Source organism: Pleurodeles waltl, chromosome 4_2, assembly GCF_031143425.1.
Source record: "Pleurodeles waltl isolate 20211129_DDA chromosome 4_2, aPleWal1.hap1.20221129, whole genome shotgun sequence".
Lineage (NCBI taxonomy): Eukaryota > Metazoa > Chordata > Amphibia > Caudata > Salamandridae > Pleurodeles > Pleurodeles waltl.
Window position 1 is genome coordinate 327,615,907 of NC_090443.1, and position 22,803 is coordinate 327,638,709.

Sequence of the window (22,803 nt, forward strand, 5' to 3'; positions counted from 1 at the left end):
GGGTAACCAGAGTCCCCCAATAGCCATACACGGTGCCTCTGGAGTTGACCCATCATATCAGGGATGCTGCTATTGCGCAGGATGAAGGCGTCATGCACTGAGCCAGGGAACATAGCATTTACCTGCGAGATGTACTGGTCTGCCAAACACACCATCTGGACATTCATCGAATGATAACTCTTCCGGTTCCTGTACACCTGTTCACTCCTGCGGGGGGGACCAGAGCTACATGGGTCCCATCAATAGCACCTATGACGTTGGGGATATGTCCAAGGGCATAGAAGTCACCTTTCACTGTAGGCAAATCCTCCACCTCAGGGAAAATGATGTATCTCCTTACGTGTTTCAGCAGGGCAGACAACACTCTGGACAACACGTTGGAAAACATAGGCTGGGACATCCCTGATGCCATGGCCACTGTTGTCTGAAATGATCCACTTGCAAGGAAATGGAGCACTGACAGCACCTGCACGTCAGGGGGGATTCCAGTTGGATGGCGGATTGGTGACATCAGCTCTGGCTCCAACTGGGTACACAGTTCCTGGATTGTGGCATGGTCAAACCGGTAGGTCACGATTAAATGTCGCTCCTCCATTGTCAACAGGTCCACCAGCGGTCGGGTACACCGGCGGATTCTGCCATCTTCTCATATGTCCCAGCTGACTGTGCCTACGAAGGACAACAGCGAGGAAAAAGTCACTATTCTTCCAGGTATGTACCCACAGTCACACACAAGACTACCCCAGACAATGAACCCTTCCTGTATGTGTGTTGACTGTAGGCCTCAGTATGTGTGACGCAGTTGCAAATGAATCCATGTGGGCCCCTGAAATGGCGGCTGCCTGACCTCTAAACTGGGACAATGGGATTGTGGGGTAACAGCGCTGGTGTTGCAAACCGTGGCGGTAGGCTGTCGTAGAGCGCGGCGCAATGCTGCATTGGTTAACAATGGACCCTATGGGTCCCAGGAGCCAATGAACAGGTGCGCCAGCGGTGATGATGCAGCCCGCCGCGGACGTCACCGCCGCGGACGTCACCGCCGCGGACGTCACCGCCATTTTCTATCTCTTCATTCACTAGATAGCTGACCTTCGACAGGAGAGGACCTACACTGCTAGTGCTGCTGTGACCTCGGTCTGGAAGCGACGATGGCTGCTGCGTCTGGGGAAAGGGCCCCTTCCTTCACATCGGAGGAGTTGGAGAAACTTGTGGATAGGGTCCTCCCCCAGTACACGCTACTCTACGGTCCTCTAGACCAACAGGTTAGTACACAGGGAGCACGTTGTAGGGGCTAGGCCTGGGTGGAGAGGCCTGGGTGGAAGAGGGAAGGGGGCAGAAGTCATACTACAGTAAAGCATGGGAATAAATGGGCCACATGGTTAGAGTATGGAGGGGGACACACACATTGATGGTGCAATTGGTAATGACTGTTCCTCTTCCCTTGTGCATGTCATGTAGGTCAGCGCCCACCAGAAGAGGGACATTTGGCATGCCATCGCCAAGAACGTCCGGACCCTGGGGGCCCACCAGAGACGGGGCACCCACTGCCGGAAGAGATGGGAGGACATTCGCCGCTGCAGCAAGAAGACGGCGGAGGCTTAGCTGGGGACGGCCTCCCAACGTGGGAGGGGTGCCCATCGTAACATGACCCCCCTGATGTTCCAGATCCTGGCGGTGGCCTATCCGGAGTTGGATGGGTGCTTAAGGACATCACAGCAGACACAAGGGGGTGAGTACAAACTCATTCTGCGGACTTTGCGAGCAGTGGAGGTGTCTGGGTGGGGGAGGTGGGCTGTGGGTGTCCGTAGACCAGGGCGAGTTAGTTAGGCCAGGCCCCTCCGTTATGTAGGCCATGTGGCACTCTACCCCACCTCAGCAAACGAGCAAGTTGAGGTATAGTTGCCCCTGTGGCATCCATGTGCGCAGCTTTCCAGCATTGCCATGTAGTCCATATCCATGAAATTGCATGTGCAGAGGGCAGGAGCGCGGCGTTGTGCATGGGGCAGCTGCGTCTGTCTTGTCCGCCAACGGTAGCGGTATGCCATGTACTAAAACTCTCTTTCTTCTGTCTCCCCCCCTTTTCCTGCTCTCCCTGTCCGTTTGTACATCAGCATCAACAGGCGGAGGTACAGTGGCACCGGAGCACGAGGGAGCTGCATCCCACATGGCCATGGAGGGCCACACCACAGACTCTGAATGCATCAGTGGGACGGAGGGCGATGGGAGCTTCACGTCGGCCACCGGATCACCAACCAGCGACACAGACTCGTCCGCCGATGTGAGGTCCCCTGTGGTGGCGGCACCATCTGTGCGCCCAACTTCTACAGGTATAGCCGCCACCCCCCTACCAGCACCGCCCTCCCAGCAGCCCCTCAGCGTTCGCCCCGTGCCCGCTCACCCAGGAGGGTGGGCATCACCTTCGCCTCTGGCACCTCAGGCCCTGCCCCAGTCACCCCTGCTGCCCTCAGTGAGGAGGCCATTGACCTCCTCAGGTCTCTCACTGTTGGGCAGTCTACCATTGTGAATGCCATCCAGGGTGTAGAAAGGGAGTTGCAAAACGGTAATGCATTCCTGGAGGGCATTCATTCTGGTCAGGTTGCCCTTCAGCGAACCCTGCAATCTCTGGCCTCAGCACTGATGGCAGCAATTGTCCCTGTGTCCAGCCTCCCCCCTCCAACTTCCTCCACCCAGACCCAATGCCCTGTATCCCAGCCCATCCCAAGCACACCTACAGACCAGCATGCAGACAAGTCAACACACCCAAGTAGCTCAGGCAAACATAGGCACCACACACACCACAAGCACTCACACAAGCATCACACCCATACAGACACAGCAACATCCACTGTCTCCACTGTGTCCCCCTCCTCCTCTTCTCCCTCCTCCCTCCCAGTCTCGTCTACACACACACCTGCATGCACCACATCTACAGGCACCATGAGTCGCACAAGGACACCCAGCACCACACGCCGCTCACCTGCACTCACCACCTCCACTCCCATTTACACGTCCCCCGTGTCCTCTCCCAGTGTGTCTGTGACGCCCCCTCCCAAAGTACCCAAACGCCGGCAATCACTCACCCAACATCCATCCACCTCACAACAGCCTCCAGTACCTGCACCTGCACCCAAAACAGCTAAAGGGTCACCTCCTACAACCACCTCCTCTTCCTCCACTCCCAGACCCCCTCCAGCTACCCATCCCAGTGTTCGTCAGAAACTGCCCCTATGTCAAATTGACCTTTTTGCCCCCACCCCACCCCCTCCAATTCATCAGTCCCGTCGTAGCGCCTCAGCCAAAAAGCCTCCAGGACCAGTGGTGCCTGTTCAAGGTTTTTGGAGTGCACCGTCCACCAGGGCAGGCAGTAGGACCCGGAGCCAAGGCACAGGCAGCCCACCCCCTGTAAAGGCTCCGAAATTGGAGAGTGGACGACGGGACCGTGGCAAGACTCCTGGTGGGACAACAAGTGAAATGGGATCGAAGGCGATTGGTGAGTCAGCTGTAACTCCTAAAAAGGTGGGGAAGGTTCAGAGGAAGTCTGCCAAGCCTGTTGTGAGTGTCACGGCGGAGATGTGCGCCATCATTTCCGGCGGTCCAGACACAACCGCCAGCACCGTTGTCACTGGTCCAGAGACCACCGCCAGAGTCACAGCCCAGGAGGGCTCAAGTATCGTAACTGGTCCAGAGACCACCGCCGGAGTCACAGCCCAGGAGGGCTCAAGTATCGTCACTGGTCCAGAGACCACCGCCGGAGTCACAGCCCAGGAGGGCTCAAGTATCGTCACTGGTCCAGAGACCACCGCCGGAGTCACAGCCCAGGAGGGCTCAAGTATCGTAACTGGTCCAGAGACCACCACCAGAGTCACAGCCCAGGAGGGCTCAAGTATTGTCACTGGCCCAGAGACCACCGCCGGAGTCACAGCCCATGCGGGGCCAGGATTCCACAGCCCCGCTGGTCAATGATGGAACGTCATGCCACACACCAATGTCCAGTGTGGAAATCGTCATGCCACACACCAATGTACGTATCAGAACCGCCATGTCAAAGCACCGCTAATCAGTCCTGAAACGCCATGTCATGGCACCGCTGAAGAGGGCAAAGACCGCCATGTCAAAAGCACCGCTGAAGAGGGCAAAGACCGCCATGTCATGGCACCGCTGAACAGTCCTGAACCGCCAGGTCAAAGCACCGCTGAAGAGGGCAAAGACCGCCATGTCATGGCACCGCTGAACAGTCCTGAACCGCCATGTCAAAAGCACCGCTGAAGAGGGCAAAGACCGCCATGTCATGGCACCGCTGAACAGTCCTGAACCGCGATGTCAAAGCACCGCTGAAGAGGGCAAAGACCGTCATGTCATGGCACCACTGAACAGTCCTGAACCGCCATGTCAAAAGCACCGCTGAAGAGGGCAAAGACCGCCATGTCAAAGCACCGCTGAAGAGGGCAAAGACCGCCATGTCATGGCACCGCTGAACAATCCTGAACCGCCATGTCAAAAGCACCGCTGAAGAGGGCAAAGACAGCCATGTCAAAGCACCGCTGAAGAGGGCAAAGACCGCCATGTCATGGCACCGCTGAACAGTCCTGAACCGCCATGTCACAAGCACCGCTCAAGAGGGCAAAGACCGCCATGTCAAAGCACCGCTGAAGAGGGCAAAGACCGCCATGTCATGGCACCGCTGAACAGTCCTGAACCGCCGTGTCAAAAGCACCGCTGAAGAGAGCAAAGACCGCCATGTCAAAGCACCGCTGAAGAGGGCAAAGACCGCCATGTCATGGCACCGCTGAACAGTCCTGAACCGCCATGTCAAAAGCACCGCTGAAGAGGGCAAAGACCGCCATGTCAAAGCACCGCTGAAGAGGGCAAAGACCGCCATGTCAAAGCACTGCTGAAGAGGGCAATGCACCGGGTAGGAATGAATGGCCCACCACATCAGGCATCCTTATCCCATGTGCAGCTGGGACAGTGACAGGACACTACCATTCCCGGGGAGACTCATCCAGTCTGGGCACCAGTCACCCCCCAATACCAGTATGGACCTGTATCTACTTGAAAGACTGTGGCTTGCACTCCCCAGAATGTGACAGTGGGCACCCCACCCACTGTATGGACTAGAGAGACTGTGGCTTTGCACTCCCCAGGATGTGACAGTGGGCACCCCACCCACTGTATGGACTAGAGAGACTGTGGCTTTGCACTCCCCAGGATGGCACAGTGGGCAACCCACCCACTTTAGAGACTTGAGAGACTGTGGCTTTGCACTCCCCAGGATGTAACAGTGGGCACCCCACCCACTGTAGTGACTTGAGAGACTGTGGCTTTGCACTCCCCAGGATACATCAATGGGCATAGAGCCCCGTCGTGGATCTGGCTTTGCGTTTATGTGGCTGAGGTGCCCCCCCTTCCCTTCCCCCTGAAGTGCCTGTTGTGTTTCAATCTGATGCCCCGGCAGTGTTCTCTCCGATTTTGGTCAGGTATCTATTGTGGGCCTCGCCCATGCATTTTTGGACTGTTTGTGCACGGACATTGTTGTGTACATATCTGCACTACTTCTCGGATTGTATATATGTAAATAAGAGTGATTTTAGTATACATATATATTTGTTTATTTTTGTATGACATGTATATTGGCACATTACAAAGTTTGACCGAATTTCGCATTGTCTTTGCATTCTTCCGGGGGCATTGTGGGTTGTTACTGTGATGTTTGTGACTGCATTGGTGTGTATGTTGTAATATGCGAGGGTGGGGGTGTTTGGTGGGTGTCCCCCTAACTTTTGCCTCCCCCGTGTCGTAGGTGCTGTACTCACCGGTATCTTCTGCGCCTACGTCGCTGTTGGTCGTGAAGGAGCAGAAAGACAAGGGCAGGTAGTATATGGAGTTTGGGGTCCATGGAGTCGTCGTTCCTCGTGGGATGTGTAGAAGGTGAGCGTTTTCCCATTGCAAAAGCTGTTTCCGCCGTGTTTTTATCCACGGTGAATCCGCCCCGGAAAAGGTGGCGGATTGGCCTGTTGTGATACTGTGGGCGGAACCTTGTCTCCCGCCTGTCTGTTGGCGGTGACCGCAGCGCTGCTTGTCTGTACCGCCGTGGCCGGCGAAGTGTTAAAGTGGCTGTCTTTGTTGGCGGTTTCCGCCAGGGTCATAATTCCCTTTTTTTGTCCGTCTGACTGTTTGCGGTATTACCGCATCTTTAACACCGTCCGCCAGGGTTGTAATGACCACCATAATGTCTAATGCAGAAGAGATTGTGATGGAACTCAACCTCACCCCTTACCTGCATCTTAGGATGTCAGAGTTAAGGTCTCTCTGCAAAATCAAAAAGATTAAAACTGGTTCAAACCCTACCAAAGTACAGCTTCAGGAGCTTTTGGCAGAGTTTGCTAAAAACAACCCCTCTGATGATGGCCTCACAGAGGGGGAACCTAGAGAACTGGAGGATTTCCCACCCCCAGTCCTAGAAAGGGAGCCCGGGGTCTCTCAAACCCTGACTCCAAATGTGATAGTCAGAGATGCTGCTTCTCTCACAGGAGAGTCCAGCAACTCTGGAAGCATTGAGGGCAGCCTCAATGAAGAGGACCTCCTGCTAGCCAGGATGGCCAAAAGATTGGCTTTAGAGAGACAGCTCCTAGCCATAGAAAGGGAAAGACAAGAGATGGGTTTTGGTCCCATCAATGGTGGCAGCAACATAAATAGGGTCAGAGATTCTCCTGACATGTTGAAAATCCCAAAAGGGATTGTAACTAAATATGAAGATGGTGATGACATCACCAAATGGTTCACAGCTTTTGAGAGGGCTTGTGCAACCAGAAAAGTAAACAGATCTCACTGGGGTGCTCTCCTTTGGGAAATGTTCACTAGAAAGTGTAGGGATAGACTCCTCACACTCTCTGGAAAAGATGCAGAATCCTATGACCTCATGAAGGCTACCCTGATTGAGGGCTTTGGATTCTCCACTGAGGAGTACAGGATTAGGTTCAGGGGGGCTCAAAAATCCTCGAGCCAGACCTGGGTTGATTTTGTAGACTACTCAGTGAAAACACTGGATGGTTGGATTCATGGCAGTGGTGTAAATGATTATGATGGGCTGTATAATTTATTTGTGAAAGAACACCTGTTAAGTAATTGTTTCAATGATAAACTGCATCAGCATCTGGTAGACCTAGGACCAATTTCTCCCCAAGAATTGAGGAAGAAGGCGGACCATTGGGTCAAGACTAGGGTGACCAAGACCTCCACAGGGGGTGACCAAAAGAAAGGGGTCACAAAGACTCCCCAGGGGAAGAGTGTTGAGTCATCCAAGAGAAAAAGTAAAGAGTCTTCTAAAGGGCCCCAAAAACCAGCTCAGGAGGGAGGGTCCAGAGCCTCTTCACAATCCAGTTTTGGGTACAAGGGTAAAAACTTTGATCCCAAAAAGGCCTGGTGTTGTAGCTGTAATCAGCAAGGACACCAAACTTTGAGACAAGGCCTGTCCCAAGAAAAGTTCCCCTTCTAACTCTACTCCAGCTCACACTGGAATGGCCAGTCTCCAAGTGGGATCAACAGTGTGCCCAGAGCAAATCAGGGTTCACTCTGAAGCTACATTAGTCTCTGAGGGTGGGGTGGATTTAGCCAATCTGGCTGCCTGGCCCCCTAATATGCAAAAATACAGGCAGCAGCTCTTAATTAATGGGAAAAGTGTAGAAGGCCTAAGGGATACAGGTGCCAGTGTCACCATGGTGACAGAGAAACTGGTTTCCCCTGGTCAATACCTGGCTGGACAAACTTATCCAGTCACCAACGCTGACAATCAGACTAAAGTACATCCCATGGCTATGGTAACTTTAGAGAGGGGAGGGGTCAATGGCCTGAAACAGGTGGTGGTCTCCTCAAATATCCCGGTAGACTGTTTGCTTGGAAATGACCTGGAGTCCTCAGCATGGGCTGAGGTAGAACTCAAAACCCATGCAGCCATGCTGGGTATCCCTGAACTGGTGTGTGTCAAGACAAGGGCACAGTGCAAGGCTCAGGGTGAAAAAGTGGTGTTGGAGCCTGGAAAAGGGCCCAACCCTCCAAGAGAAAAGGAAAGAAGACTGGGGAACCAGTTTCAACACAACAAGAAAAAGAGAACCTCTCTTCCCAGGAAGAAGTTCTGCCCTCTGAGGGAACTGAGCCCATGGAGTTAGAACCTTATCATGTTGAGCTCCTAGGCCCAGGGGGGCCCTCAAGGGAACAGTTGTGTAAGGGGCAAGAAACCTGTCCCTCTCTTGAAGGCCTTAGGCAGCAAGCTGCTGAAGAGTCCAAAGGAAAAATAACAAGAACACATAGAGTCTATTGGGAAGATGGACTCCTTTACACTGAGGCAAGAGATCCCAAACCTGGTGCCACTAGGAGAGTGGTAGTGCCTCAGGAGTTCATTCTGACCTTAGCTCATGATATTCCTCTTGCTGGGCATTTGGGACAGACCAAGACTTGGGAGAGATTAGTCAACCACTTCTATTGGACCAACATGTCCCAGAAGGTCAAGGAGTTTTGTGTCTCCTGTACCACCTGTCAAGCCAGTGGTAAGACAGGTGGACACCCAAAGGCCCCCCTCATTCCACTTCCAGTGGTGGGGGTCCCCTTTGAAAGAGTGGGTGTGGACATAGTGGGTCCACTAGAACCTCCCACAGCCTCAGGGAACAAATACATACTAGTAGTAGTAGTGGATCATGCTACTAGATACCCTGAAGCAATTCCCCTTAGGTCGACTACTGCCCCTGCAGTAGCCAAAGCACTCATTGGTATTTCTACCAGAGTGGGATTTCCTAAGTAGGCGGTGTCTGACAGAGGTACCAACTTCATGTCAGCATACCTGAAGCATATGTGGAATGAGTGTGGGGTGACTTACAAATTCACCACACCATACCATCTACAAACCAATGGTCTTGTAGAAAGATTTAACAAGACATTGAAAGGCATGATCATGGGGCTCCCTGAAAAACTCAAAAGGAGATGGGATGTCCTCTTGCCATGTCTGCTTTTCGCCTACAGAGAGGTGCCTCAGAAGGAAGTAGGGTTTTCCCCCTTTGAACTTCTGTTTGGCCATCCTGTAAGGGGACCACTAGCTCTTGTAAAAGAAGGCTGGGAGAGACCTCTTCATGAGCCTAAACAAGATATAGTGGACTATGTACTGGGCCTACGTTCAAGGATGGCAGAGTACATGGAAAAGGCAAGCAAAAACCTTGAGGCCAGCCAACAACTCCAGAAGATGTGGTGTGACCAAAAGGCTGTTATGGTTGAGTTTCAGCCAGGGCAGAAAGTCTGGGTTCTGGAGCCTGTGGCTCCCAGGGCACTTCAGGTCAGATGGAGTGGCCCTTACCCAGTGGTAGAAAGGAAGAGTCAGGTCACCTACCTGGTAGACCTAGGCACTAGCAGGACCCCCAAAAGGGTGATCCATGTGAACCGCCTAAAACTCTTCCATGACAGGGCAGATGTGAATCTTTTGATGGTAACAGATGAGGACCAGGAAGCTGAGAGTGAACCTCTCCCTGATCTTCTCTCCACAGACCCTAAAGATGGCTCAGTTGATGGAATGATCTACTCAGACACCCTCTCTGGCCAACAGCAGTCTGACTGTAGGAAGGTCCTGCAACAGTTTGCTGAGCTCTTTTCCCTAACCCCTGGTCAGACACACCTGTGTTCCCATGATGTGGACACAGGAGACAGCATGCCTGTCAAAAACTAAATTTTCAGACAGTCTGGCCAAGTTAAGGAAAGCATCAAGGTGGAAGTCCACAAGATGCTGGAATTGGGAGTCATTGAGCACTCTGACAGTCCCTAGGCTAGCCCAGTAGTCTTAGTCCCCAAACCTCACACCAAGGATGGAAAGAGAGAGATGAGGTTTTGTGTGGACTACAGGGGACTTAACTCTGTCACCAAGACAGATGCCCATCCCATTCCAAGGGCAGATGAATTGATAGACAAACTAGATGCTGCCAAATACTTAAGTACCTTTGATTTGACAGCAGGGTACTGGCAAATCAAAATGGCACCAGGAGCAAAAGAAAAGACAGCATTCTCCACACCTGATGGGCATTATCAGTTTATTGTTATGCTCTTTGCTTTAAAGAATGCCCCTGCCACCTTCCAAAGGTTGGTGAATCAAGTCCTTGCTGGCTTGGAGTCCTTTAGTGCAGCTTATCTTGACGATATTGCTGTCTTTAGCTCCAGCTGGCAGGATCACCCGGTCCACCTGAAGAAGGTTTTGAAGGCCCTGCAATCTGCAGGCCTCTCTATCAAGGCATCCAAATGCCAGATAGGGCAAGGAAATGTGGTTTACTTGGGACACCTTGTAGGTGGAGGCCAAGTTCAGCCACTCCAGCCCAAGATCCAGACTATTCTGGACTGGGCAGCTCCAAAAACCCAGACTCAAGTCAGGGCATTCCTTGGCTTGACTGGGTACTACAGGAGGTTTGTGAAGAGATATGGATCTATAGTGACACCCCTCACAGAACTTACCTCCAGGAAAATGCCCAACAAGGTAAACTGGACTGTAGAATGCCAACAGGCCTTTGACACCCTGAAACAAGCTATGTGCACAGCACCAGTTCTCAAAGCTCCAGATTACTCCAAGCAGTTCATTGTGCAGACTGATGCCTCTGAACATGGGATAGGGGCAGTTTTGTCCCAAACAAATGATGATGGCCTTGACCAGCCTGTTGCTTTCATTAGCAGGAGGTTACTCCCCAGGGAGCAGCGTTGGAGTGCCATTGAGAGGGAGGCCTTTGCTGTGGTTTGGTCCCTGAAGAAGCTGAGACCAGACCTCTTTGGTACTCACTTTGTAGTTCAAACTCACCACAGACCTCTGAGATGGCTAATGCAAATGAAAGGTGAAAATCCAAAACTGTTGAGGTGGTCCATCTCCCTACAGGGAATGGACTTTATAGTGGAACACAGACCTGGGACTGCCCATGCCAATGGAGATGGCATTTCCAGGTTCTTCCACTTAGAAAATGAAGACTCTCTTGGGAAAGGTTAGTCTCATCCTCTTTCGTTTAGGGGGGTGGGGGGTTGGTGTAAGGAAATGCCTTCTTGGCATGGTTACCCCCTGACTTTTTGCCTTTGCTGATGCCAAGTTATGATTTGAAAGTGTGCTGAGGCCTGCTAACCAGGCCCCAGCACCAGTGTTCTTTCCCTAACCTGTACCTTTGTTTCCACAGTTGGCACACCCAGGCATCCAGGTAAGTCCCTTGTAACTGGTACCCTTGGTACCAAGGGCCCTGATGCCAGGGAAGGTCTCTAAGGGGTGCAGCATGTCTTATGCCACCCTGGAGACCCCTCAATCAGCACAGACACACTGCTTGCCAGCTTGTGTGTGCTGGTGGGGATAAAATGACTAAGTCGACATGGCACTCCCCTCAGGGTGCCGTGCAAACCTCACACTGCCTACAGGTATAGATAAGTCACCCTTCTAGCAGGCCTTACAGCCCTAAGGCAGGGTGCACTATGCCATAGGTGAGGGCATATGTGCATGAGCACTATTCCCCTACAGTGTCTAAGCAAAACCTTAGACATTGTAAGGGCAGGGTAGCCATAAGAGTATATGGTCTGGGAGTCTGTCATACACGAACTCCACAGCACCACAATGGCTACACTGAAAACTGGGAAGTTTGGTATCAAACTTCTCAGCACAATAAATGCACACTGATGCCAGTGTACATTTTATTGTGAAATACACCCCAGAGGGCATCTTAGAGGTGCCCCATGAAACCATACCGACTACCAGTGTGGGCTGACTAGTTTTAGCAGCCTGCCACACACCAGACATGTTGCTGGCCACATGGGGAGAGTGCCTTTGTCACTCTGTGGCTAGTACCAAAGCCTGTACTGGGTGGAGGTGCCTCTCACCTCCCCCTACAGGAACTGTAACACCTGGCGGTGAGCCTCAAAGGCTTACCCCCTTTGTTACAGCACCCCAGGGCACTCCAGCTAGTGGAGTTGCCCGCCCCCTCCGGCCACGGCCCCACTTTTGGCGGCAAGGCCGGAGGAGATAATGAGAAAAACAAGGAGGAGTCACAGGCCAGTCAGGACAGCCCCTAAGGTGCCCTGAGCTGAGGTGACTCTGACTTTTAGAAATCCTCCATCTTGCAGATGGAGGATTCCCCCAATAGGGAGAGGGATGTGCCCCCCCTTCCCTCAGGGAGGAGGCACAAAGTGGGTGTAGCCACCCTCAGGGCTAGTAGCCATTGGCTACTAACCCCCCAGACCTAAACACACCCCTAAATCGAGTATTTAGGGGCTCCCAGAACACAGCAAGATAGATTCCTGCAACCTAAGATGAAGAAGGACTGCTGAGCTGAAAAACATGAAGAGAAGACGGATACACCAACTGCTTTGGCCCCAGCTCTACCGGCCTGTCTCCCCCTTCAAAAGAACTGCTCCAGCGACGCGTTCCACAGGGTCCAGCGACCTCTGAAGCCTCAGAGGACTACCCTGCATCTAAAAGGACAAAGAACTCCAGAGGACAGCGGCTCTGCTCCAAGAAAGAAGCATCTTTGCAACAAAGAAGCAACTTTGAAAGAACACACGTTTCCCGCCGGAAGCGTTAGACTTGGCACTCTGCACCCGACGCCCCTGGCTCGACTTGTGGAGAACCAACACTGCAGGGAGGACTCCCCGGCGACTGCGAGCCTGTGAGTAGCCAGAGTTGACCCTCCTGAGCCCCCACAGCGAAGCCTGCAGAGGGAATCCAGAGGCTCCCCCTGACCGCGACTGCCTGCTTCAAAGACCCGACGCCTGGTAAGGACACTGCACCCGCAGCCCCCAGGACCTGAAGGATCCAACCTCCAGTGCAGGAGCGACCCCCAGGTGGCCCTCTCCCTTGCCCAGGTGGTGGCTACCCGAGGAGCCCCCCCCTTGCCTGCCTGCATCGCTGAAGAGACCCCTTGGTCTCCCATTGAATCCTATTGCGAACCCGACGCCTGTTTGCACACTGCACCCGGCCGCCCACGTGCCGCTGAGGGTGTACTTTTTGTGTGGACTTGTGTCCCCCCCGTGCCCTACAAAACCCCCCTTGTCTGCCCTCCGAAGACGCGGGTACTTACCTACTGGCAGACTGGAACCTGGGCACCCCCTTCTCCATTGAAGCCTATGCGTTTTGGGAACCACTTTGACCTCTGCACCTGACCGGCCCGAGCTGCTGGTGTGGTAACTTTGGGGTTGCTCTGAACCCCCAACGGTGGGCTACCTTGGACCCAACTTTGAACCCTGTAGGTGGTTTACTTACCTGCAAATCTAACAAACCCTTACCTCCCCCAGGAACTGTTGAAAATTGCACTGTCTAGTTTTAAAATAGCTTATTGCCATTTGTGTGAAAACTGTATATGCTATTTTGCTAATTCAAAGTTCCGAAAGTTCATAAATGAAATACCTTTCATTTAAAGTATTGTTTGTAAATCTTGAACCTGTGGTTCTTAAAATAAACTAAGAAAAGATATTTTTCTATATAAAAACCTATTGGCCTGGAATTGTCTTTGAGTGTGTGTTCCCCATTTATTGCCTGTGTGTGTACAACAAATGCTTAACACTACCCTCTGATAAGCCTACTGCTCGACCACACTACCACAAAATAGAGCATTAGAATTATCTCTTTTTGCCACTATCTTACCTCCAAGGGGAACCCTTGGACTCTGTGCATGCTATTTCTTACTTTGAAATAGCACATACAGAGCCAACTTCCTACAGCATCTTTTGCTCTTTCACAAGTATAAATTATAACCACTGTCTAGTGGCTACCGGTTGCCATACTTTACACCATACCGTTATCGGCTGGCAACACCTATTTCAGTACCCCTTCATCATGTTTTGAATCATACTCTTCCCTCTCGCTATCTATGGAACGGAATTAATTCATTATGGCCCAAGAGTAATTTGACCCTGTAGATAGTGCTTAAAACATACTTTAAATATCCTGTCCAGTAAGGTGGCCAAGGGGTTCAGGCATGAACCAAAACTTAGATCTCATTGACTTATTCAATCAGAGGACACCAAATAACACTTTTTTCCAGTATATATTTTACAATGGGCAACAGAAATTAACGAGGCACAAGTAAGCGTGGCAAGGTATTTAGTAAAGCAGACGAATGCATTTTAAGAGTTGCCTGTCACATTCGGTAAAACGGAGGCATGGGATCTATTCCCTTCGAAACAGGCATCAGGAGAATCTGATAGAAAGGAGTGTGATTATTTAACAAGGAAAACTATTTTGTTGACATTACTATCACTAGGGAATAAAGACCACTTCCCGTATTTAGAGCAATTACCAGATCACATCGTGAGGACAAAGATTCTTACGTTTCTTTTAGGAATCATTTGTTTGTTCTCTGTCCCACAATTACCAATAACGATAACAATACTGATTGGAAGTGTATTTATATTTCTAATGGTAAGTGTACAAGTTCTTATGTATTGATGGATTGTCCAATGTTTTTAAGAGTAAGGCAAATGAGCCTAAAACGTTTTTAAAATGTTAAAGTGTCAAGCTGTTTCTCAGAAAGCAGCTGTGAATCTTATAGTCCATATGTATTGTAGTCGTGTAGTCAGCCTCATCAGATAATTTTTAGAATTTTTTTTTTCTGTTTTTGTAACTGTTTTATTCTTATAGTTATGCGTGATATATTGTTTACAGGCTTGTTTTTCTAGATAAACATTTTTATATCTAAATAAATTCTATTAAAAGCTATTTTCACTTCAAATAAGTAATTTCTTTTTTTAACCTAGCCCAGATATGCCTGAAAATGAAGCAACGTTTGCCATCACTACTGGAGGAATCAGTGACGCTAAAGAATGAGGCAGAGGGCCCTCTGCTGGCAAAGGCTGGCTCAAGATATTTCATCAATGTGTGCTGGAGTACTAGGGGCTAGTGCACCAAAGTGTTCTGTGTTTATTGTACAACTTGTTGGTATAAAATATTCATTATAAAAGTGTTTTAATTGACAAGCTTCGATTGCCTCTACTGTCTTACATTGGTCGTTTTTAGGTCGAAACTTGTCAGAAAGCACAGCTCTACTTGCAAAAGACCTATTGGGGACATGTCTACAGCTGATCTAAAAAACACCTCCGCCCATTGCTATACATTTACTTTTTTGTTTTGCCACTCTCCTGTGTGCTTTTCCCCCATAAATATCTTTATTGAGCTTTCCAAAGACAAACCAACAAGCTAGCTGATGATCAAACGGTTCGACAAGCATAACCACCCACATGCTTGAAGGTGCCCAAGTGGACCTATGGGAAGCCCAAGAAACAGTGCGGAGGAAGAGTGCCTATTACCACCCCTCCAACAAATATGGGGCTGCGCATAAAAACATCAACATTGTCATTGTAACAGTAGAAATCAACAGCCCGGGAGGACCAGGTGGGGAAATGGGGTGGGGGGCATCTGCAGTGCCTAGCGGGCCGGTGAGGAAAGGCTAGGTGCAGCCTCAGATGTACTAGTGTGCTGTCCCATGGGGCGAGACTTCATGAAATGGCATACTATATATATATATATATATATATATATATATATATATATATATATATATATATATATATATATATATATATCAAAACAAATCCCTTTCAGGGTTAGAGTGACACATAAAATTATGCAAAAAAGAATAGAGAACTTTCGGTAGTTTTCAAGTTTAGGAGGAGAGCAGCTCTAGTAAGGAGCAACCAGCAACACTCTAGATTTGCTCACCTCAAATGTCTGTTTACCTAGCAAACTTTTTAAGCATTGGATCAGCACAGTGCTATCCACGCCGAGCTAGATAGTGACAAAGTCTTTTGCCATTTGTACAGCAAAGTCTTTAAGCATAGGTTTGACACAGTGTCAACCTTGCCGAGCTGTAAAATGACAAAAGCCATTTACCACTCCAGGCACAGTATTACAGCGTTGGACTGGTAAAATACCGTCCAAGCCAACCTGGAATGAGTAAAAGCAACCCCTGACACATGTTTCGCTCTCATTAGAGCTCATCAGAGAGATTTAGCTTTGTCCAGACACAAGGGATCACCCAGTATAAGTCAAAATAAATCCCTTTCAGGGTTAGAGTGACACATAAATTATGCAAAAAAGAATAGAGAACTTTGGGTAGTTCCCAAGTTTAGGTGGAGAGCAGCTCTAGTAAGGAGCACCCTGCAACACCAGTGACAGTTTAGATTTGCTTACCTCAAATGTCTGTTTATCTAGCAAGTTTTTAAGCATTGGATCAGCACAGAGCTATCCATGCCGAGCTAGATAGTGACAAAGTATTTTGCCATTTGTACAGCAAAGTCTTTAAGCATAGGTTTGACACAGTGTCAACCTTGCCGAGCTGTAAAATGACAAAAGCCATTTACCACTCCAGGCACAGTATTACAGCTTTGGACTGGTAAAATACCGTCCAAGCCAACCTGGAATGAGTAAAAGCAACCCCTGAGACATGTTTCACTCCCATTAGAGCTCATCAGAGAGATTTAGTGTTGCTAGATAAACAGACATTTGAGGTGAGCAAATCTAGAGTGTCGCTGGTGTTGCAGGGTGCTCCTTACTAGAGCTGCTTTCCACCTAAACTTGGGAACTACCCAGAGTTCTCTATTCTTTTTTGTATATATATATATATATATATATATATATATATATACATATATGTATATTTGCTCCTGTAATATAGTCCTCTACAACTAGCGAGCAGTTATATTAAAAGACTGTTTAAAGATGGCCGCCTTGAAGACCTTTGGTTCCTTCCACTTTGGCAGGTGGAAAATCCCTGGGTCACATGATTGTGCTTTCTTATTTGGATACTTCCCACAGGCAGAATGTTGCCTGCTGTAGATACATTGTTTTCCTTCTTTTCCCAGAAGACGTTTACTTCACCAACAGGATGATTAGAGTCCGGAGAGCCCTTTTGCGGTGGCAATTAAGGTAAAATTTATCATAGGACCACACACAATGCATGTATTTTTACACTTATTTTTATTTCTAGCGTTAGTCCGCTGAGGTGTTTACTTTGTCTCCTACAGTTTCAGGTGCCTGATTAAACGGGATAATATCATGGAGTTATAGAAACCTCCCTGCATTAGTCCGCTGACAGATAAACAAGTAAGTCAAGAGACCTCTGGATAAGGATTCTTTAGCATCGGCTGTGCACACGTGGTGGCATTATACAGGGCATGCTCCCACTACTCATTTATGGATTGGTAGTTCATGTTTTTTGGAGCGTGAGATGGCCGCTTTTGTAGAGCACTGTGCTAATGTTTCCTAACAAAATAAGAAGTTCTGTTTTTTTCTTCTTTTTATTTTTTAACTAATTTTGGAAGTATGGAAGGTGCACAGGGTTCTATACGGCCTTTGTTGTACTTCTGACATTCTCACATATATAGATATATACATATAGGTGCAGATGATTGGGTTTATAAGTATTATGTTTTATCAAATTTTAATAGGTACCTCTGTCTTCCTATGTCCTGATGAGGCCAATAATTTGAATGGCGGAAACGCGTTGACATACACATTGAGGATTCTTGATTGGAATAAAATAATAGTACATATTAAAAGGAACTGAACCGCATCGAGTAATTACGAGGAAGAATATTTTTCCATCTGCGGTTCCTCAGTATCATGTGGACTGTGTGTTACAAAACTGCTTTACAGTCACTTTGTGCATAAATAACTTAGGAAGATTTGAGTACGGTGGTGACTCCGCCACATTGTTCCTTTGGACTTCCTTGTCATAAGTATTTTATTGATATAAACGTATGTCCTTATAGGTTGATGTATACCTTGCGTTGTTTCTTTATATGTTGATGTATATCTTGTACTTTGCTTTGTCTGTGTAATCTTATACAGGATGAAGGGTAGGGTTGTGTGAAATAAGAATGACTTGTGGAAAGAATTCTAGACAGAAGTAATGATTATTTCCCAGGGACTAATTTAGGTTCTCACTGATTTGATAATAATTTACATACATTTTTCCCTATTGTATGCCATTTCATATGAAGTATGGTTTATAGCCCAGGCTCCGTGGGATTACAAGGCCTTTCCCTGGTATGATGAGGTCACCCCATGGAGCGAGGTCATGACATTAATCAGTCAAAGATGTGTAGTGTCCTGAGTCCGCGGCGGGCGGGGTTTATAGCAGTGCAATTCAAGTTTACTTAAGTAATCAATCAGTGGTTTCAATGGTTGAAAGTTTTCCCTGAATACGAAAGAGCATGGGTAATGTATTCCATAGTGAGGATCTGCCATAACCTGTGGAACCAGCTGGTCATCAGTAGGGCTTTGGGCTTCTTCCAGAATAATGCTATCAGCTGTTTAGCTGCCACTGTTATGTGCCGAGTCAATGTCCAGCATGCGCGTCATGGCCTTTAGTGTCGGTGGTTTCAGACAAAAGTACAATGTCTGGTTCACTTAGTAGGGTATAACCCAACACTCCCCTGATATGACCCAAAATCTATTTCCTGTATAGTTGGATCACCGAGCATGACAACCAAATATGGATAAATATGCCCCTGTCCCTGTTATATCTCCAACAGGTTCGGAGGAGGAGTATAACATGCAGAAGAGTCAGTCGGGAGTTAAGTACCCTTTAAACTTCACTTTTAAAGTTGACTACCTGTGTGGTATGCTCTTGTGTATTTTAGGGGGTTCTCTTGCCATAGGATATCATGCTGCTTATCTGAAATTGGCTGCCCCAGAAAGTCGTTCCACCATGCCTGACTACGGTGCATAACGTGAGGTTTGGAGACCTAGCTAGTGGTGAATATCTTAGAAATAAGGCCCATTGGGCCCTCAAATGGCCTGACTAAGGTTTCAACTGCAGTGAGACCAAAACTTGCTGCTAGGAGATTTTCAAAGTGTAGTGCTCAATGGTAAAGTTAAAGATATAGGTGTTGAGCAGTTTCCAGGACCCAGAAGTCCTATTTGCATACTTCGAACATCTTAAAAGAAAATCCCTGAAAGAGGTCCCTCAGGGTCCGACAGTCCCCCTGTGTCCAGCTGGGCTGAACCTGAAGTAGGTAGAGCACCCAAGATAGCACATTAATTTTGATCACATTTATATGCCCCAGCCAGAATATGTATAAGGGTTTCCATTGTCTCCCGTCTTCAACAATTTTGTGCCGTAAGGCCAGTCAGTTCGCCTGCATGCAACCCTCAAGATGTGATGTGATAGTAAGGGCCACATAGCATAAAAAGGATGGGGTTTGATCCTGTAAAGCCGGGTGGGAGAGGGATAAAATAAACCAAAATACTGTACGCATAAAGCCCCACCTGCTATCAAATTCACTATAAACAAATATGCAACCAGCACCTTAATCCTACGTGCAATCGAATGTTTCTTTTATATTTCAATAATTCATTTACCACCATTTATTAATTACACAAGATATTCTCATGTTTGATGAAACAATTTAACTTCAACAGTCCATAGCGCAAAAATACACCAGAAGTCACATAGTATTTCCTATTTCCCTGACAACAGAAAATAGAGCAATATAAGACACCAACATTGAAACAAAGAAAAACATTATATACATTGAAAACGAATGATCAGAGTCCTAAAGAAATTAAACCTTTGAAATAATCATAGGTTGTGCTAAAATGAATTCATCTGGAGGCCTAATCACAAGATAGGGAGTGGAAATTAATAGAGTTCTTTTTTTCCTTTAGTCATCGTTCCTTGTTTAACAAGTGTTTAACAAGAGTACTCATTTCAATAAGTGTCTTTTGTATTGTGGAAAAGGACATGTAGGAAGTTGGCTCAGTATATACTATCTCAACGTGAGAGATAGTGTGCACAGAGTCCAAGGGCTCCCCTTAGAGGTTGATAGTGGCAAAATTAGATCATACTAATGCTCTTTTTTGTGGTAGTGTGGTCGAGCAGTAGGCTTATCAGAGGGTAATGTTAAACATTTGTTGTACACACACAGGCAATAAATGAGGAACACACACTCAAAGACTTAACTCCAGGCCAATAGTTTTTATATAGAAAAATATATTTTCTTAATTTATTTTAGAACCACAAGATTCAAAATTTAAAGTAAATACATAAAATGCAAGGTACTCCACACAGGTAAGTAAGGAACTTTGAATTAGAGCAGTAACATACACAGTATTAAGTAAAATGACAATAAACTATTTCAAAAGTGGACAGAAGGCAAAAATCAACAGTTCCTGGGGGAGGTAAGTAAGGTTAAGTTTCTGAGGTAAGTAAAGCACTTACAAGTTCAGTTTCCTGGGCATAGACAGCCTACCGTTGGGGGTTCAAGGAAAGCCCAAAGTAACCGCACCAGCAACTCGGGGCCAGTCAGGTGCAGAGGTCAAAGGAGGGCCCAAAACACATAGGCGCCTATGGAGAACAGGGGTGCTCTGGTACCAGTCTGCCAACAGGTAAGTACCTGTGTCTTCGGAGGGCAGACCAGGGGGGTTTTGTAGAGTACTGAGGGGGACACAAGTAGGCACATAAAACACACCCTCAGTAGCACAGGGGCGGCCAGGTGCAGGGTGCTTAGCAGCCGTCGGGTTTTCAATAGGAATTAATGGAGGGACCCGGGTGTCACTCTAGCAGGGCAGGCAGGGCACAGGGGGGCTTCTCGGGCCAGCCACTGATTGGGCTAGGTAGAGGGTCGCCTGATGGTCTCTCCTGCACTGGAGTTCGGTTCCTTCTGGTCCTAGGGGCTGCAGGTGCAGTGCTTGGTCCAGGTATCGGGTTCTTTGTTCCAGGCAGTCGCGGTCGGGGGCCCTCTGTGTGGGTCCAGAGGGGTCGTCTCAGGTTACTCACGAGGTTGCAGTCACCTGGGAGTCCTCCCTGCAGTGTTGGTTCTCTGGAGCTCGAGCAGGGGGCGTCAGGTGCAGAGTGTGAAGTCTCACGCTTCCGGCGGGAAGAGTGAAGTCTTTGAAAATTGCATTTTTGAACAGTGCCTCTGTTCTCAGGAATTTCTTGGTCTTTTGGTTCAGGGCAGTCCTCTGAGGCTTCAGAGGTCACTGGTCCCTGTTGAATGCGTCGCCGTGCAGGTTCTTTGAGTCTGGAGACAGGCCAGTAGGGCTGGGGCCAAGTCAGTTGTCGTCTCCGTCATCTCTGCAGAGCTTTCAGGTCAGCAGTCCTCCTTCTTGTTGAAGGTTGCAGGAATTTAATTTCCTGGGTCGCCCCTAAATACTAGATTTAGGTGTGTTTGGGTCAGGTGGGCAGTAGCCAATGGCTACTGCCCTGGAGGGTGGCTACACTCTCTTTGTGGCTACTCCCTGATGGGAGGAGGGCACATCCCTAATCCTCACACTCATCACTTTCACTCGTTCATGGGCTTGCCCTTAAAAAATGACTTATCATTGATAAATGCTTTAAATGCTTTACGTTTGTCCCTCCCTGGGGCAGTTTTGTTACCACCTTGCAGACTGCCACTGTTACATGGATAATTGCACGATTGCCGATATGTTTTACTGTGAGAAAACTTTTTTCCTATTGTGTCTCTCCTTTGCGCTCATTTTCTTGGCCGTCACGGCGCTTTGAATTGGCTCGCTTATGTCAACTAATGTTTTACACTTCATTATCAATTTATGTGGCAAGAAAAGCCCAGTTAGGAATTTACAACGTCAATAGCTCTAACTTGAGCAAATACGAGACCCATTGCATTGCAAATGCTTGTTTAAAGGTGGTCACCTGAGCTCGTGGAAAAAGTCTTCTTTCAGACCAGAAGTTTATATTACCACTGAATACTGGTAAGGTGCCCTGATTACTATGTGTAGATGCATCATGCTTCCTGCATTTTACTTAGTTCAAAGGGTTCGAAAAACATGGTTGTGATGTGATGTCTCACCCCCAAGTATAATGTGAATACTGGAGGTTTCAAATTATTGGGTTGCGCTCACAGTGCTTGCATCCTATTATTGGCAGCGTTTTATAGATTAAAGAGGGACATCAAAGTAAAAACAGAGGATGTAGACACACAAAAACGAATTGCATTAACAGATAGGGAAAAGACTGTTTTGTAACTGATACCCCCGCTTGTATTCAGCCTGTCTGCCTGATCGTTCCGTTTCGTTTCTCTAGCGGCTTTTGGCGGCTTTCCGAGTCTTCTAATTAGGTAGGCACGTAAACACTATTGAATGCGCCTTCTCAATGTGGGATGCCCCTATGACCTGAGGTCTCAGGCGTACAGAGATACTTGTCAAGGCATGTAGTTCTCGAGTATGTGTTACTCTCAATGGGGTCGCTCTTGGTATCCTGGTATTCGGGTCTCTTGAACAAGTCTATTTTTAGGAGGTAACGTCGTGTTTGACCTGATTGAAATTCATAGGAGGGGGAAGGGGCTCATAATGCTCATTAATTCCGGCGTGGCGCAAGGCTTCTTGCAACATGTAGTTTTACTTGGAACCTCCTTATAGATAATCAGTGTGAATGTTATGCACATGTAGTGAGCCTTTAAAAAATATGACTAATTTCAGACATCTCGTTGAGTCCAGTGTCTGATGTGCGAAGTTTCATGATCATAAATGCCTCCTGTCTCAGGAGGGACCTATTATTGCCAGATTTTACTTTTCTTAAGATTGTCCATCTTATAACAGACTCTTTATGCCCTACCATCATGAAATGTTGAACTAATGGCGCTGACATCGCCTTGGACCTTATTCTGGCGGATGCAATGTTGTATTTCTTGGCCAGTCTGTCCAACATGTGCTTTATTGCAGGGACACATTCAGTGCTTAATTTGTAAATAAGAAGGTGTCGGTGCCCAAAGCCCTCCCCAAACACGCAGTTGCAATTAAATGTGTGAACACGGAATACTCACGCAGCGTAATCCTGAAGCCATCTCGGGCCTCTTCAA

At 48.2% G+C, this 22,803-nt stretch overlaps 1 protein-coding gene across 1 annotated transcript in view; it reads left to right on the forward strand.

Annotated features, from left to right (window-relative positions):
• Positions 1 to 14,954, forward strand: part of DMC1 (DNA meiotic recombinase 1) — a 1,145,966-nt gene extending 1,131,012 nt beyond the window's left edge. The window contains exon 12 of the mRNA XM_069233161.1: positions 14,740 to 14,954. Coding sequence (XP_069089262.1) covers positions 14,740 to 14,809 — 70 coding nt within the window. The 3' untranslated portion in view covers positions 14,810 to 14,954. The remainder of the gene's footprint in view (positions 1 to 14,739) is intronic.
• Positions 14,955 to 22,803: the final 7,849 nt, after the last annotated feature.